General features: G+C 53.4%; 1 protein-coding gene across 1 annotated transcript in view; it reads right to left on the bottom strand.

Annotated features, from left to right (window-relative positions):
• Window positions 1-767: 767 nt before the first annotated feature.
• The window catches only part of CACNA2D4 (calcium voltage-gated channel auxiliary subunit alpha2delta 4), a 115,308-nt gene continuing 99,315 nt past the window's right edge, over window positions 768-16,760 (bottom strand). Inside the window, exons 28-38 of the mRNA XM_055315374.1 lie at window positions 16,419-16,463; window positions 16,153-16,215; window positions 9,192-9,262; window positions 8,744-8,819; window positions 7,845-7,897; window positions 7,439-7,494; window positions 7,126-7,146; window positions 4,479-4,596; window positions 2,779-2,891; window positions 2,390-2,472; window positions 768-1,602 (exon numbers count right to left, since the gene is read on the bottom strand). Coding sequence (XP_055171349.1) covers window positions 1,498-1,602; window positions 2,390-2,472; window positions 2,779-2,891; window positions 4,479-4,596; window positions 7,126-7,146; window positions 7,439-7,494; window positions 7,845-7,897; window positions 8,744-8,819; window positions 9,192-9,262; window positions 16,153-16,215; window positions 16,419-16,463 — 804 coding nt within the window. The 3' untranslated portion in view covers window positions 768-1,497. The remainder of the gene's footprint in view (window positions 1,603-2,389; window positions 2,473-2,778; window positions 2,892-4,478; window positions 4,597-7,125; window positions 7,147-7,438; window positions 7,495-7,844; window positions 7,898-8,743; window positions 8,820-9,191; window positions 9,263-16,152; window positions 16,216-16,418; window positions 16,464-16,760) is intronic.

Genomic DNA, 16,760 nt, shown 5'->3' with positions numbered 1-16,760 from the left:
GATGAAGCAAAACAAGGCTGGGAGCTGCCCCAGCATTTCTAATCTTGGTTTTTAGATTACGTGGTCAAGGTAGTTGATGAATTTGCCTGAAAATGCTCTCCCTGGGTGGGCAAGGAAGACAGACCTTTCAAAAGACAGGATTGCTGTCCTAGAGAGGAACACTAGCAGCCTGTGTCTGGGAGCTGGCAGTAGAGATCAGATGCTGTTGGAGACCGGATATTTATTTTTTTTTAAGATTTTATTATTTATTCATGAGAGACACGGAGAGAGGCCAAGTTCTGTGTGTTTGAGACAGACGGACAGAAGGCAGGGAAGTAAAGAGAAATGGGAAAACCCCAAAACAGGAACAGGTATTAAATCCTTTTAGACTTTTAGATTACTGTGGCATGTCTGCAAACTATTGCTTTTAAAAATTTCCAAAACTCTCTTTACAAAATGCTAATGTATAGAAACTTTTGCATTTAAGAAAAAGCCAATGGGGTAAAATATACAGCTGCTGCACTAGATGGTGACGTAAGAATGGGGGAGGTGGAGGAATAGTGGTAGCCAAGCAGAGGCCTGGGAAGAGCAGCCTTTCACAATGGTGTGGTAAGGGGTCTTCCCGGGAGGTCCAGAGCCCATGGTGCTCTTTTTCTAGACACTAATCTACAAAAGAGACCACCTGACTCTGTGCCTAAGGCTGGCTTTTCAGGGAACATGCCAACATACACAGCAAAGTGCACCAGAAGGGGAGCTCTCCCCAGGTGCACCCCTCCCCCCAAGATCTCAAGGCTCTGAGGCTTTCTCCTCCCTCCCTGCCTGAGAGAGAGCAGCCTCCACTGTGAGAGCAATTAAAGGCAGAACCATGTAGAAATTCTGAGGTGGCCTCAGAGCTTTAAATTTAACCAACCTCCAATGAAGAGGTCCTAGCCAAGCCCCCAAGGTAAGCATGGACAGTGTGCAGGGCCTCGGGTGACCCTTCTTCCCAGCTCTCCACAACTCAAAGTACCAGTTCCCGCCGGCAAATGACCCCAATTCCCTGTGGTTAGTGGTTTAGCACTGCCTTCAGCCCAGGGCCTGATCCTGGAGACCCGGGATCGGGTCCCACATCAGGCTCTCTGCATGGGGCCTGCTTCTCCCTCTGCCTGTGTCTCTGCATGTCTCTCGCCTCTCTCTCTGTCTTTCATGAATAAATAAATAAAACCCTTAAAAATTAAAAAAAAATTCTTTTGTCTTGGTCTAAGTTGAGCTTGTGTTGGACTCCTGAAGCAGAGGTAGGCAGGATGGGAGGATGTCCACTGAGACTCGGGGTGGATTGTACTAGGCACCCTGGAAGATCTTTGAGAAGTAGTTTCTGGTTCCATCCAGCAGTCTCAGGAGGCAGTGTCCATTAGCCCAAGACTGAGATGAACAGTGACCTGGCCCAGGTGTAGTGAGGTGGATCCCATGCCAGGTGCTGACTCCTTAGAATGTTTCTGGAAGAATCATTTTGTCAAAACAGGTCAGATTAGGTTGGTGTCACTGCAGCAGCTGGAGTGGTAGCACCCAGGCACACACAGGCAGCAGGAGCATGGGGAGTGAGGCTGAGGTGTCCCCGGTGCCACCACACTCTTGGGCGTTTTCCTGTGAACCCAGAGCAGAGATGAAACGGTAGCATTCAAGATGAGGCAACTATCCCAGCCAGAAGAGGCAAGGAAGGGGGGTGGGTGGCGGGGGGTGTCTCTGGGAATTAAAGCCAAATACCTGGAGAAAGAGAGAAGTTCTAGAAACCATCCTTTTTAGGTTACCTATCTTTTAGAGGGAAGGTAGAGGCTGTGCAGTCAGCCCAGAACTGGGCTCAAGCCTCTGCTTGTCCCTAGTCTTATAGGGGGCCATACTCTTAGAATCTGACTCTGGAAGCTCCATCAACTCTGGAAGCTTCTTTGATGTCAATTATGTGTGGCAGTTATATCGAGCAAAGACAATACCATGTATAAGGCACCCAGCTGGAGGCCTTAAGCTAAAAGCACCTTACATAGTGGGTACTAAATTAATGTCGGTCTAAATTAATACTAATACAATACATTAGTATTGTGCGTATCATGGTTTCCTATAACTTGTTCAGGTCATTGGGAGCTAAGTGCAGTAGTAATGGAGGCAATATGGGGAAGCTGTGTTTTAAATCACTGATGGTCCAAACCCTGGAAAATTTGGCCCTCCTTGTGAAAGTACCCTGGGATCCTGGTTGACTTTCTTGTTTGCCTGCCACGGGCCTAAATGTAAATGCATGTGCAGGAATGTGTTCCCTTGGAGGTGCACATGTACAGCTGTGTTCATGTGGCCACTCAGATCTGCAAACGCACAGGCACAGTCCTAGAGCTGAGGATTTGGGGAAGCCCTCCACCTATGCCCCCGTGCCCTGAGCCCTCACCTCTGGATGGAAGGCATGGCAGGAATCTGGTCTCCGGCGAAGCTTCTGGGAGCGCATCCTGTCACACTTGACAGAGGCGTTATGTGCACAATTCACTGTTAAGGCGGACACCTCATGACAGGAGCTGATTCTGGAGATTCTAGAGAGTAAGTTGGGGAAGAACCTACTCTTAGTGGGACCAGCCGCCTTGCAGGTGGCTTCCAAGGTCAGAAGACAGTGCCCAGGGGCAGGGGTGGCAGGGGAACAAGTCTCAATGCCCCGTGGAGGCGGGTGGAATGCTGGTGGTGAGGGAGGCTGACCTCAACCTCTCAAAATCTGAGCCCCTCAGCAACATCTCCCACACCTCCATCCCTCCCTCAGCCTGCATATCCTGGAGGTTGGAAGGATATATTTGACTTCTGTAGCTTCCTGCAGGACTGGTGGGAAGATGCTGCAGTCACAGGTGGGGTCTGTCACCAAGAGGAGAAGGTTACTACTGGGAATCTGTTGCATCACAAACATCCTGCAGCAAAGAGAGAAGTGGATTGTGGGTCTTCTCTATGGCGGGCATGACTTTGAGCTTCCAGGAGGAGAATTTCTGGAGATTTAGAGTGTGGCGTGGTGGTGGCAGGGGAAGGAGCAAGTACCATAAGGCAGGTCAGATTAGGGATAGCTGCAGGGACAGTCGTAGGCAGTGAATTTATTTTACCCACAAGCCTTTGTGCTTGTACTGCTTCCTCGCAGACTGGAGGTGAGGAAGTCCAAACTGGGGTACGTTTGAGAGTGAAAGGTGTTATTAATATATGCAGGGATAACAGGCATAAATCAAGACTGCCCCAGACAAATAGGCATGTGTGGCTCTCCTTGCTTTGGGTGGTCGTGGTGGAGCAGGCTGTGCTGGAAGGCGGCAGTGCTCAGGCTTGGCCACCAGGTGGCACAGCGCGCCTGCACACAGCCCTGGAGTCCTGCCAGAGGGAGGAAGTCCAGGATTCTGAGCCTGTTCTGCAGAGGCCTGGTGACTTATGTAACAGTAGCTGCCACTTCCTGAGCTTTTTCCTGTGGGGTGGGTGATCTCTCTCTCTCTCTCTCTCTCTCTCTCTCTCTCTCTCTCTCTCTCTCTCTCTCACACACACACACACACACACACACACACACACACACATTTAACCTTCACCACTCCGAATGCGGTTGGCATTATTCCTGTCTTGTAGATGAGACACAGAGGCACAGAGGCTAGGGGGGGTGAAGCAGCTTGCCCAAAGTTACAGGCCAGGAAGCAGCAGGGCCAGCTTTTGAATTCGAATTTGTCTGAATTTGAATACTCTGAAGTCTGTGCCTTACACCAGACTATTTACCCATCATGACACACCAGTATGAGGTGGAAACTTGACTGTCCTGTGCCGCAGACTGAGGCATTACATTCTAAAGTGATCCGCTTGAGGTCTGGGGGCGTGAGGGAAGCCCCTGGTGAATGGCAAGGCTAGCTGGGTGGGCACTCTGGAGGAGGCCCAGGACGGAACCTCATGGGTTGGGAGGCCCCCAAGGTGGAGGTCGGGCTGGGAGTCAGCAGGAGAGACGTTTCTGTCAGGGCTCCCTGCGCTCTGGGGCCAGGGCTTGGCGGAGCCAGTCAGATCTAGCTCCTCTCTAGCGGCCTGAGTCTAGGCGGGGGGCACACAGGGGCTCTGGGCCTGGGAGTGAGCTGACAGCGCGGGGAACCCTCCTGTAGCCCAGCCATCCTGAGAACATGCTCTGCACAGGTAGGTTTCTGAGGAGAGCTGACTGGTTTCTTTGCTCAGAGCCGTCCTTGCCTGTCCTGGCCTTGCAAGGGCTCGTGGGTGCCACTGAGCTTCAAGGCCCTGAGCTGCTGTGGGCAAGTAGGTGTGTGTGAGACCCACACTGGACGGGGTGCTGGGAGAGGCTATGGGAGCCTTTCTTCTGGATGGGATGAGACTTGGTGGGTGGGCCTCCATCCAGCCTCGGGAAGCCCTCTCCCCAGAACCCCCAAGATAGTGCCCTGAACCGTCCAGCGCCCCTGCCTTGGCCTGTGAAATGAGAAGCAAAGACCGTGTGAGCGAGGTTGGGGGTGGGCAGCACTGCTCGTGGGCCTTACTTCTGGCAGGTTCCGCACTCAATGATCCCGTTGGTCTCCTGGACGGCCGTCTGGTGCACAAACACGGGGTACTCTGTGTCGCATGGCTGCAGTGCGTCCTGTTTCTTGTGCTTGTGGGCTGCAGAGGGACAGAAGCACGGATGGGGAAAGGGCACCGCCCAGTTAGGAGGACCATCCTCTGGGGGGTGGGGGAGGTTTCAGCTTCCATCCCGCAGGTGCCACGACACACCCTTTTGTCCATGTGCACATGCCTGGCTTCCTTGTCAGAAAGTTCTCAGGGTTCATCGAGGCCAGGTGGATGGAAGAAAGACAGGGAGGGAAAAAGGAGCAGGATAAATGGAGCAGATGGTGTCACAGTGGATGGGGCAGCAGACAGGGCTCTGGGGGGCCTGGGGTCTCAGGTGTGTGACTGGTGCACTAGGCCCATGACCTTGGGAGAGCCCCCTCCTCTCTCTGGAAGCCTGCTCCTCAGTGTGAGCCAGCTGGTTCAGAGGATGGGTGCAAGTGGACCTCTTGGAGGCTCTGATCAACACTGCTATCTGGGGCCTGAGAGGAGAGCTGAGGCAGTAGGAGGGCCAGGGGTCCTTGGGGGAGATTTTGGTCTCTTAATCCTATCACCCCTCCCTTTTATTGCATGTAGGTGACATCTCACAAGTCCAGCTATGGTGCTCTGCAAATGCAACTCCTGGATAAGCCCTGAGACTGCTCCCTAAACCCTGTGGCCAGCTGTAAGCAGAGCACCAAAGGCTGAGTGCCGACTGCCAGGGCCTGGGACAGAGCCGGCAGGGGGCTTCCAGTGCCTGACGCTGCCTAAACCCAGGAGACTGGGCTCGTTGGGGCTCCTTAGTGTCTGTGGGGTGCACTGAGCCCACTCAGAAAGGGGCAAAGGATGGAGTGAACAGGACTCAACAAGAGGAAGCGCTGAGGCCCTAGCAGCCCCATCCTGGAGGACCCACATTTGCTCCCCGAGGTGAGCAATAGCAGTGTTCTGTTAACAAAGCACTTCTTTCTCTTCCAGGCACTCCTCATGCCTCTCCTTTTGCTCCCAGGGCCTATCTGTGGAACAGAGAGGTGGGCAGTCTCGCCCCATCTCAGTGTCACCTAGGGGTTCACAGGAGAGCTATAGGTCTGCTAAACTCCCAGACCCAGAAACTTCCCACGAAACCTTGAAGGTGAGCAGGGAGGCCAGTGTGTGGGCAGAGAAGTCCTCACGGGAAGAAGCATGGTATTTAGTCTGGGCTTTTGCACACCAGACCTTCCAGGGCTGCTGTGGGCAGCTTAGCAGGCTGGGCCCCCTCAGAATTGGAGAGTGAGAACTCTGGCTAAAGCCTCCAAGAGGCCTCTGGCTGGTTTTGTCTTTGCAGGGCCCAGTCACCCTGGCCTTGTCCCCCATCCCCTGTAGGGGCTGGTTCAGGGCTGGGCCTGTCACCTGAGCCATTTAGTGTGGGTGGGTTATCTCAGTGCCAGTGATAGTAACAGTACCAACCACAATAGGGTGGAGCAGGCGTCACACAGCTGGGAAGGGCATCAGGGCCTCACTTGGTCCATGTCCTTTGACTCTGAGGCCTGCACTCTTTACCGAGGACATGGATGAGGGGCTGGACCAGGCCCCCTAGGCGGGAGGCAGAAGCTCCACCCACAGCTATCATGAGGATGAGAAATTCTGAACAAGCGGACTGGGGGAGGTCATTCTCTGCTTTTGCAAGATGTGGCTGCCAGCACAGAGAGAGAGAGAGACAAGGTGGAGAGCTGTGTCCCCTACCCTGTGTTCTCATGCAGAAGGGAGGAGGGACCTGTTTCTAAATGAGTTGTGACACACAGTTCCTGGTTCCTGTCACAGACACCATCCGGAAGCCAAACTCTGGACAAAAATGTGGTGGGGAGGACAGTCTAGGCAGTGGAGATGTTCCAGAATCCCATGGAAAAGGCTCTGTTGACATGGAGGGGTTGAGCAAAATGGGTTAAAGTGAGACAGTCCTGGGTGGTGGGGGGGAACACCCAGGCTACTAGGAAGCCTGACTTTCTTTTACATTTACAGATCAAGTGGCTTCACTCTCTGCGGGGTACATTCCAGAGTCCTAGCTGGCTGGGAATGAGGACACCTCTTTGGTGTGTGGTCAGGACCATGGAGGGCACTGTCCTTGGACATAGGTCACAGGAGATATATTATCCCCAGAGGGTCCCAGTGACCAGACCAAGGCCTCCACCTGCCCCCCACCCCCACCCCCGAGTGCTTCTGAGGGCTCGGTGGACTTGTGAGCTGGAGGCACTGCTGTTTCCTGCTCCACAAGGAAACCTGGTGGCTTCTCACCTGCATGTGGGCAAACCACTGGGCCACATCACCCTTTTCTTTTTGGAATCATAGGTGATCTCACCCAAGGAGATTGGCTGGAGTGTTCTGTTTTCCCTGGGGTGGGGCTAATACTTGTGTGGGATGAGCTTGGGGCAACCCCCCACCCCTTCAGGAATGGCGCTTTAGCTTGGGAGAGGCCCTCTGAGTGAGGGGTGTCCCTGGATGAAGAGAGTTCAGTCTTCCTTGGATGCATGACTGGGATGGACGGCTGAGGACAGGCCCCTCTTGCAGTCCCTCCCAGCACCCCCAGGCTCCCCCCACCCCACCCCAGACTCCTCAGTGAACACTACTTACAGTGATGGAAGACAGCTTTGGCTGTCCAGGACACAAGGCCCAGCACAGGATGGGCATGATGTCACACAAGGGCGGGATGACAAAGGGTGGTGATGTCGCTTGGGGTGAATGATGTCACATGGAGCAGTGGTGTCCCAAGATGGCATGATGTCACATAGAGAGGTGAGGGAAGCCAGGGATGAGGAGGATGCCATGAGATGAGAGCCATGGACTCTCCAGAGTCCCCCTCCCATCTGTCATCCACCCAGAGGTGACAGGTTTCTTGTGAGATGGCTTTGTTAGTAAACACTCCCTTTGCCATCTGTGTACTCACCCTCGGCCCCACTGTCCGCAAGCCAGGAGCCCCAGGCACTCCACTCCAGCAGGAGCCTGTCAGACGCAGAGCTGAATCTTGGAGGCCCATGTGCCTCCCCACCTGGGTCCTGAGAGGGCTGGAGCACTGGAGCTCCCTGCTGGCCCCCGGTCCAGCCCCTCTCCTATAGGACACCCTCTCCCCTGCTTGAGGCTACTAGGTGAGCAGAGAGCCTCTCCACCTGGCAGCAGTGTGCAGAGGCCAGGCGCCATAATGCCTCACCAGTTCCACCCAGGGACCTTGCCTGCCTCCTCTGGGGTTCTGGGGACCTCATGTCACTCCTGCTCAAAGGGCTCCCCTATGAGGCATGCCTGCATGACGTCCCCCCAGTCCCACCCCCTGTCCTAGCCACAGATCGGCCACTCACAGCAAGAGCTCATTCACCAGCCACCTGGTAGCAGTCAGGAGGGCAGAGAGTGGCTGGGAAAGAGAGGGGACACGTGGTTAAGCCCTAGGCCAAGGTTCTCCTCTGGGCACCACGGTAAAGACCACAGCAGGTGGTAGTGGGAGTAGTAGGAGGGCTTCCCCCTCTTCCCCTCTGGCTGTCACCACCTGCCACCCCTGCCCAGCAGAGGGAGCATTTTACAACTGAATTATCTGATAAATTCCTATTGTAGGGCAGACTCTTCCAGGGTTAGGCCATGCCCATCCAGAAGACCAGGGAAGGGGGGATACAGTGGAGGAAAATTAGAGAGGGAGACAAACCATGAGAGATTCCTAACTCTGGGAAACAAAGGGTTGCAGAAGGGGAGGTGGGCTGGGGGACAGGGTAACTGGGTATGGGCACTGAGGAGGGCTCGTGATGGGATGAGCACTGATGTTATACTATATGTTGACAAATTGAATTTAAATACAATTTTTAAAATCCCTAGATAAAGGAATAAAAAAAGAAAATGTGAGAAACACACACACACACACACACACACACACACACACACACACACAAGACCAGTCAAGTTCTCTTCCTGATGATCCACTTGGTGGTGTTTCTGGGATCCTTTGTAATAGGTGTGAAAGCACTAGTGAGTGAGGGTAGGGACAAAGCAAGAAAGGGGTGACGGTCTGTTTTCTCTGCCAGAGGCCTTGCTTCCAGGACAGATCTCTGATGCCCCAGAGAGAAGGCTTGTGTGCCTGGGGTGGGTGCAGGCTGAGAGGCTGAGTGCAGGGAGCAGGGGTGCCAGAAGAGGATGGACAAGACTTCCTGGTCAAAGTCAAGAGTGGGGTCTTGGGGTTGGTGGGTGGGGGAAAGGTCTGGATGACACTTACGCTGACCAGGGACTGGGCTGCACCGTGGTGGTGCCCCGAGGGTTTGCACATGGCCTGGTAGTCATACATGGTCACTCTGAAAATCAGAAACAGGATCTGGGGAGTCCAGGCCTCCCCACCCTCTCCCACACCAAGGGAAAGCTTGGCACATGGTTCTCTTCCCTGGGATTCCTGAGGGTGCGTGAGTGAGGATGGGCAGGTCACACAATTCCATCTCTGCACTTTGCTTTAAAGCAAATCTGGCTTTCCCTCTAATGGCCCATGTGACCTTATACCCTTCTCTACCCTGAGTCAAGGCCCTGGCTTCAGAAAGGGTGCTTTAGGAGCTCTTTGGGGTTTTCACTCTGTGTTTTTGAGGTCAGGATCTTGCTATCTGTCGAGCCCAGTTAGCATCAGCTCCTGCCTTTTCTTTGTGTATTCAGTCTGGGGAGAAGCATGTCCCACTTACTGGCTGAACACCCCCATGCTGAGCAGCTGGGTCATGAGAGCACCATCCAACTCCCCCAGGAATCTTCCCATCTGTGAGGGAGAAAGAGACACAGAGACAGGGACAGGAGAGAGGGATGGATGGGGCAGAGGAGGGATGGGAAGGGGAAAGAGATAGGGAGGGAGAATGGGAGAGACAGGAAGAGAGGGGGCAGGGAAGGGAGGAGGCAGAGAGACGGGAGGGAGGGAGATGAACAGCATAAAGACTTTTAAGTTTCTCACATTAGGCCAGGCTCATTTCAGAGTTTGCAGACCTCAGCTGGGCATTGGGTTTCCCCTGCACAGCCCTTTCAACCAAATCAGGACTGTATCCGTTTGCTGGCTCCCTCCCCTTCAACAGGCTCCCTGGACATAGTCTCTATCTTAGTGTTTTCCAAATTCTAAAATGTAATCCATTAGTTGACCATGAAATCAATCTAGGGGCTACAACCAGATCTCTTTCTCTCTCTCTCTCTCTCTCTCTCTCTCTCTCTCTCTTTTTTTTTTTTAAGGCACAGAATTCCTTTGAACAATTTGGTGTGAATTGTGTGTCATCAGGTTAAACAAGGTTTTGTGACACTTGATTTGTTGTATATGGTGTGTGTGTAATGTCCTAGATCAGATGTAACATTGTATCTTTTTCTGAGTCAGGGTCAAAAAAAGGTTCAAAAAAGCAGCCCTCCTCTCTACCTCTACAACTGGCACCCTTATCACCCAGCCCAATATGTTTGAAAATCTGGGGCTACCTTTTCCCCTCCCTCCCCACCACCCTCTCCCCTTCCCAATTAATCAGTGTGCCCTGGGTTGACATTCACCTTCTGACACCTGGAGGTGACACAATCCAGACCTTTGTGCTCCCAGCAGCCCATTCCACCCTCCTAACTGAGCTCCCTCCTGCCCTCAGTCCTGCTGCCAGATCACTCCTCAAACACAGCTGAGATTTTAGTCTCTCTCTCTCTCTTTCCCTAAAGAACAAAGCAGGACCCTCCTTCCCTCTCGTCCCTCCTTCATGACCCAATCAACCAGCTCTGGTGAGCACCGACCACTGGGTGCCAGGCCAGAGGGCATCCTCCAAGCCCCCAGAGCCCCTCCAAGTTGGCCGACACTTAAACCTGCTATGCTCTGGCCTCAGACTGCCCTCCAGCCTCACCCCTACACTGACCTCCCCACCTGCCCCAGCCTCTTGCTTCTGCTGGTTTGTCAGCAGGGCAGATGGGAAAGAGCATAGACTCAGGTACTGGATTTTGAATCAGATCCTGGCCCCAGCACTGCCCACCATGTGGCCATGGGTAGGTGAGGGATAATGTGTGCCAAGCACCTGGCACACAGTGAGTACTCCCTATGTGTTGGCCCTATGGTAGGAAGCTGCTCTGGGCCTCGGCACTGCTCTTTGCCTTGGCAAGCCTTCCCATCTTCATTGCAAGGAGCTTTTCTTGTTGTCCTCCTCCAAGAAGTCTTTCTTTCCTCACCTTCCCAGCTAAAGTTAAGGCCTCTCTGCTATGTACCCTGAAAGTGAGGGGCTGATGATCAAGGCATGAGGGGGTAGCCTAGGGAGAGCCAGATAGGACATGCAGGTTTGTGTGAGTTCTGTGCTCTCTTCAGCCAGAAGGCCCACCTGTTCTAAGGCCTGAGAGGCTTCTTGGAGCAGGGACAGAGCAGAGGACAACAGTGCCAAGTTGAGGGCGGTTCAGGCAAAGAATAGGAAGTGGAAAGCTGTGAAGCATCCAGTCCTGCTGTTCTCCAAAACGCAGCCCTGAAGTCCTGAAGCCACCTGAAGTTTCTTAAGCTCAAGTGATCCCTCTCTATCAGCTGTGGGTTGCGTTTTGCTGTTCCAGTGACCAATGTGTGTGCGTTCCTGCCTCGCCAGACAGAGAGATCCCACGGGGCAGATGTCTACCTCTCAGCTTCCCATGGACCACACAGGGTCTTGTTCATGGTTACTATTCAGTGCATATTTGTTGAAGGCATGTGTGAGTGAATGGGCAGGGGAATGAATGAGGGGTGTCAGTATCCTCCATGGGAAATTGCGGCGGTGTGGAAACAGGGGTGCTGATGAGGCTGGCCCAAATTCCCACAAGGCTGTCTGTCCCCTTTTCCTTCCAAACTCCGGGCTTAGCCACCGACAACCCTGTTGTGCAGACACTTGATTCTGAGAAGCCAAGCTCTTGGACACTAGGAAAAAAAATGTTCCCCTCTGTGCGCAAACAACGTGACTTTCTAGGATACGTCACTCTGACAGAGCACATCAGCTTCCCCTTCCTTCGGGTAAGGCAGTCCTGACTTGGGAGTATGGTAGCAGTGCGCTCCTTTACGGAACTACATTTCCCAGACGGCCCTGCGGCCAGGGCTGGCCAATGAAATGTGAGCCAGGTTGCGGGGCGGCGGGCGGCATCCGGGACTGCGGGAGGGGCCGACTCGGTGGGAGGAGCGCCGCCTCCAGGGCTGTTGCTCTGCCCTTCTCCTCGGCGGGAAAGGCGACGGAAGGCGGGCCAGGCCCGAGAGATCCAAGCCACCCTCCCTCAGGCAGATCACAGATGGTGCCCTGGGGCTTCAGCAATCACTGTGTGCTGGGCCAGAGGGCCTCAGGGAGGAAGGGCTGGGAGGGAAGGACTCTGGGAAGAATCTCTGCATCTGGAGCAGTGGCAGTCTCCTCTCCCTGGGCCTCTGGATGATCCTTGGCAGGGACAAGGGGTAGCCTGGACCTTCTGGCACATTAGCCGGCATTAAGGCCTAGGCATTGGTTCTCTGATTTCATCACACATCAGAGTCGTCAGAGGGCTCATCACAGCATAGCTGGTTTCTGATTCCCTTAGTCTGGGTAGGGCCCAAGAACTTACATGTCTGTTAAGCTCCCAGATGCTACTGATGCTGCCAGTCCCCCCACCAGACACTGAGGCTTCCGGATAGGAGGGGCAGGGAGGGATGGATGAGTTGGAACAGGGGCCAGGCCATGTGGTCTTGACAGCACTTGGGTGTGTTTGGGGAGGGGTAGCAGTTCGTGGTAGGGTGATTCTCACAAATGACTCTCGATGGTCCCAGCCTCTTGGTAGGTTGGACCTAGTAACTGGCTTCAAGTGAATAAAATAAAGTATAGGTGATGGGATGTCATGTCTGAAATTAGGTTCCAAAAGGTGACTTCCACCTGCCGCTTTGTGAGCTTCCCTGTGGAGAGGCCCACCTGGTAATTGCCCATGCAAGTGAACTTGGAAGCTGACCCTTCTCTAGCCAAGCCTTGACATGACTGCAGGCCTGGCTGACACATTTCTTCAGCCTTATGACAGACCCTGAGCCAGAATCAGCCAGCAAAGCCACACCCAGGAACTGTGGGACAGTCAGTCAGGTGGTTTTAAGCCACTACACGTGGGGTAAGATGTTACATAGCACTAGATAACTGTTACAGAATTGCTGAATGAATGAGTTAAAATAAAAAGCAAAACAGGGAGGATAGACAGCTGATCTACAGCATCAGTACTAGGCTCTCCACCACGGGGCTTCCACTCTCCTTCCAGTCCAGCCCTTGCCACTGCCAGGCCTCATATTTAGGCCAGTTGGACTTTCCACACAGTGACTAGGTATCTGCTGAGTATCGGGCATCGTGCCAGGGGCTGCTGTACCGCTGGCCTCTCCGGCCTGGGTATCACTCCCTTTGTGCCGTCTCAGAACCCGACACAGCTCAGGTCGCTAGGTCAGAGCTGCCCAGAGTGAGCAAGGAGGGACTCTCTCAAGATACTGCAGAGCTCTGGCACCAGCCTTGGAGTTTAATCCAGGTGTCAGGATGTCTGGCCTTGGCAGTCAGGGTCCTGAAGGCATCGGTCCTAATTTCTAGCCATGTGCAGCAAAGTGAATGAACTCTACCCTGAGCAGCAACAGAGTGGCCTGGGGTCAGGGTCCAGGCGGGAGGATAACTGCCCAGGAGACTGGGACTTCCAGCCTGCTGCACCCTCCGGAGCAGGCCATTCTCCCTGCACTCACCCATCCTGCCCTACAAATTCTCAAGTTCCATCAAAACCTATGTTTCTCTAGTTTGGTTCCCCTCACCATCAGGTCTTTTCTAGAAACTTTGTCCCCCTCACTGTCACTGCTCTTCACTTGTATTTCTAATCTCAAAGTCTAGCTTTTCTGTAGCGAGGTTACTAACCTCACCCTGCAGCCTCAATTTTAACTCCAGGTTAAAATGAGATGGTAGTGGTGGTGTGTTTATGGGGGGGTGTCCCTCCTGGGGCCTGGAAGTTGGGGGAGGGGAGGGGAAGCAATGTGGTGTCAGAGGCCAGGGTAACCACGCATAGTGCTGGTTTGGGATTCTGGGGGAGCTTCTGGAAGCTCCTAATCCTATTAAGAAGATTAAGTTTCTTTTCGTTTATGCCCTACTTCATTCTACAAAGGACTTGGGATAGCTTTTAAAACAACATACAATGTAATAATAGTTGAGAAAATAGGGGTAAATAAGCTAAGTAAACACATATTTTATAAAATATAAGTCTGTAGAATAAGTTTCCAATATTATCCAGAGTTGTACCCAGTGATACTATGATTTGGGAAGACATGTGAGCAAATGTGATTTGGGTAGAATAGGACCAAAGGGGCTCAATGGGTTATGCAAAGAGCCCCTTGGGGGCTGCCTGTCATTAAGATGGCCCTGCCCGCCTCTCCTGTGCCAGGCTGATTTCCCTCCTGGCTTCCCTCCCTGCAAGGCTGTCTGGGCTGCCTCTTGAGCAGGGTCAGCAAATAATGGTCGATGTGCCAAATCTGGCTCGCCACCTATTTATGTCAGCCCTTTCTATTTTCAAATGGCTGGAAAAAAATAAAATGAATAATATATTTCATGACACATAAAAATTATATAAAATTCCAATTTCAGTGTCCATAATTAAGTTTTATTGGAACAAAGCTATGCTCATCATTTATATGCTGTCTATAGTTGCTTCTGCACTACACTAGCAGAGCAGGGTAGTTGTGACAGAAGCTGTCTGGCCTGAAACGCCTAAATCCACACTCTCTGGCCCTTTCCAGGAAATGTTTGCTGACCCTGGGTCCAGAGCACCTGTCTCCAGGCTTGGCTGCCCTCCTTCCCTCCCCTTCCACACTCTCTCCGGCCCTTGAAAGCCAACAGCACAGGCACCTGCAGGCAGGGCAGGCTCCGCTCCCCAGGGCAGCAGGGGTCAACACAGGAGTGATGGGCAGCATCAGATCCTCCGGCAGCCTTATCCTGACCACTGGTGCCTGCCTCTGTCATTACCCACTTCCCCCCCGAACGATGGACACATGCTAAAATGCACTGGTGCTCTGTCCAGGGGAGAGGGACATGGCCAAAGGTAGCATGAGAGGGACAAAGAGGAAAATGATGAGCAGTTCAAAGATGACAGGAAGGCCACCCCACCCCCAGCTCCCACTAGGAGGACAATGGGTAAAACTGGCTTTCTCTTCACAAGGGCTTCTGAGTAAAGCTCTCAAGGGATCAGACTCCAGGACCCACTTGTGCCCCTTCCTCTGTTGCCCTCTTTCCCACATCTCCTTCCTGGTTGCTGCCCTGGTTCCTGCTGTAGCCCCCTGGCCTCTTCAGACCCTAGCCCTGCTCCAGAGAGGCCAGAGCACCAGCTGTGTCCAGCCTGAAGGCAGCCACAGCCATGACCTCATCCTGTGGCTCTGCCAGCACCCTGGGACTGAATCTCAGGGCAAGGAGGAGCTGAGAAATCACATAGTACAGCTCCCCTATTTCAGAAAAGAGGAAACTGAGGCACAGACAAGTGAAGCTGCTTGGACAAACTACATATCCAATTAATTCAAGGCCCACCCTGGAGCCGATACCGTATCCCTTCTCTTAAGGCTCAGGCTGGAAGCCATTTCAGTACATCTGGCTTGTTTCAAGGAAATATTTCAGGTGAATATATTCAGGTTTGGTTCAGATTTGAATGGCCTTATTTTTTGGTTGGCTAAACAAGCCATTAACTTGGGGGCCCAGTGTGGGGCTCAGCAAATACAGAATTATTATGCTTTCTCTGCCTTTCTGAGCACATGCAGGGGTCAGGGAGATGTCTGTGTGCCCCAGGGAAGGCTCGGTGTGCAGCCAGGCTATCGGATGAAAGAGAATTGCCTCCATTCCATATCCCCCCTAGCAAACTGAGGGTCGGGCTCAGTGTGTTAGAACAGAATTTTCCTCATGGGAGTTCTAGACCGGAAGGGAGCTCAAAGTGGGAGAGGCTTGGCCCTTCTAGCCCCCATGGAGATAGGAGGGGAGGATTCTGTGGTCCCCCCAAGTTCACATGTTGGAAGCTCACCCCAACGTAAGGGCAAAAGGTGGGGCCTTTGGGAGGTGATTAGATCTCGAAGGTGAGGCCATTCTTAACGAGACCCCCCCCCCCCCCCCCGAGAGATCCCTTGCCCTTTGCACCATAGGAGGACACAGTGAGAAGTCTGTGACCCAGAAGAGGGCACTGCCTCAGACACAGGGGCTCTGCTCTCTGCCTTCTGGCTTCCGGAACCGGGAGAAATAAGTTCCTGTTGTGGATGAACCACCGAGGAGCGGCCCAGAGGGACTAAGCAGGGTGGGAACATGATGGAGGGCAGTGGGATGAAGAGTCCCAGGGTGCTTGGACTCTGGCAGGAGGCTCCCTACGGCCACGCCAGTCAGGGGCACAGCCCAGCACAGGACACACGAGACCCTGACGTAGTAGCTCAGCTGGACAGATTCCCTACCAACCATTGGATGAGGCCTGATTACTTAGAGACAAAATAAAGAAGTAAGATGTTCTCTGACTATCTAAGTGGAAAAGTATCTGAACTTTGCGATCTTGAAATACAGACTTGGTTTCAGGAAGAGATGGCACTTTCTTCAGACCGTCTCCTCCACCCTGAGCTAAGACCACTTCTCAGCCCTTTCCTTGCTTGGCCCGGCTGTGGCAGGACTCTTCCCCTCCCTAATTCCGCTTCCCCCATAGATACCTTACCTCCTGGGGCCTCTCTGAGACCAGGATGAACCCATTGTTGTCAATGATGAAGCAGTCCAGCTCCTGGGGAGAGACCCGGAAGGAGGTCATGGTCGGGCCCTGATCACTGCCCCCCCCAATCACTGCCCCCCCCCCCCCCCCCCCCGTGCAAAGGTGCCCTCCCGAGCCCAGTGCTGCAGGGAAGGAGGGGAGCTGGCCCCGTGGGAGGATGTGGTGGAGGGGCCCGTGACTCCCACTCTCCCCCTTCACCCTGGGGAGGAACTTACACTGTCCTGGCAGCTCTCCAGGCACGGCTCCTCCACAGCGCTACACTGGAGGGAAGAGGAGGAACTGTAAATGGGGTATGAGTGTGTCTACACAGCAGGCAGGCAGTGTGGGAGCTTGTTGGAGTGGTGTGTGCATTACCTCTGTGTGGTGTATTTATGTGTGGAGGTGGTGGATGTGTGTTTGTGGCATACTTCTGCGTGTGCCTACATGTAGACTGTACATGTTTGCTGTACATCTGTGTATGAGAAATGCGGTAGGGATGTGGTGTGTATTGTACATGTAGGGTACATGTGTGCTATGTGTGTGTGATTGTGGATGCATGTGGGTGGGGTCAGGGCTTG

Source organism: Nyctereutes procyonoides, unplaced genomic scaffold (assembly GCF_905146905.1).
Source record: "Nyctereutes procyonoides isolate TBG_1078 unplaced genomic scaffold, NYPRO_anot_genome, whole genome shotgun sequence".
In the NCBI taxonomy this organism is placed as follows: domain Eukaryota; kingdom Metazoa; phylum Chordata; class Mammalia; order Carnivora; family Canidae; genus Nyctereutes; species Nyctereutes procyonoides.
The sequence above is the reverse complement of the archived record's forward strand: the minus strand, read 5'-3'. Positions and strand labels throughout refer to the sequence as shown.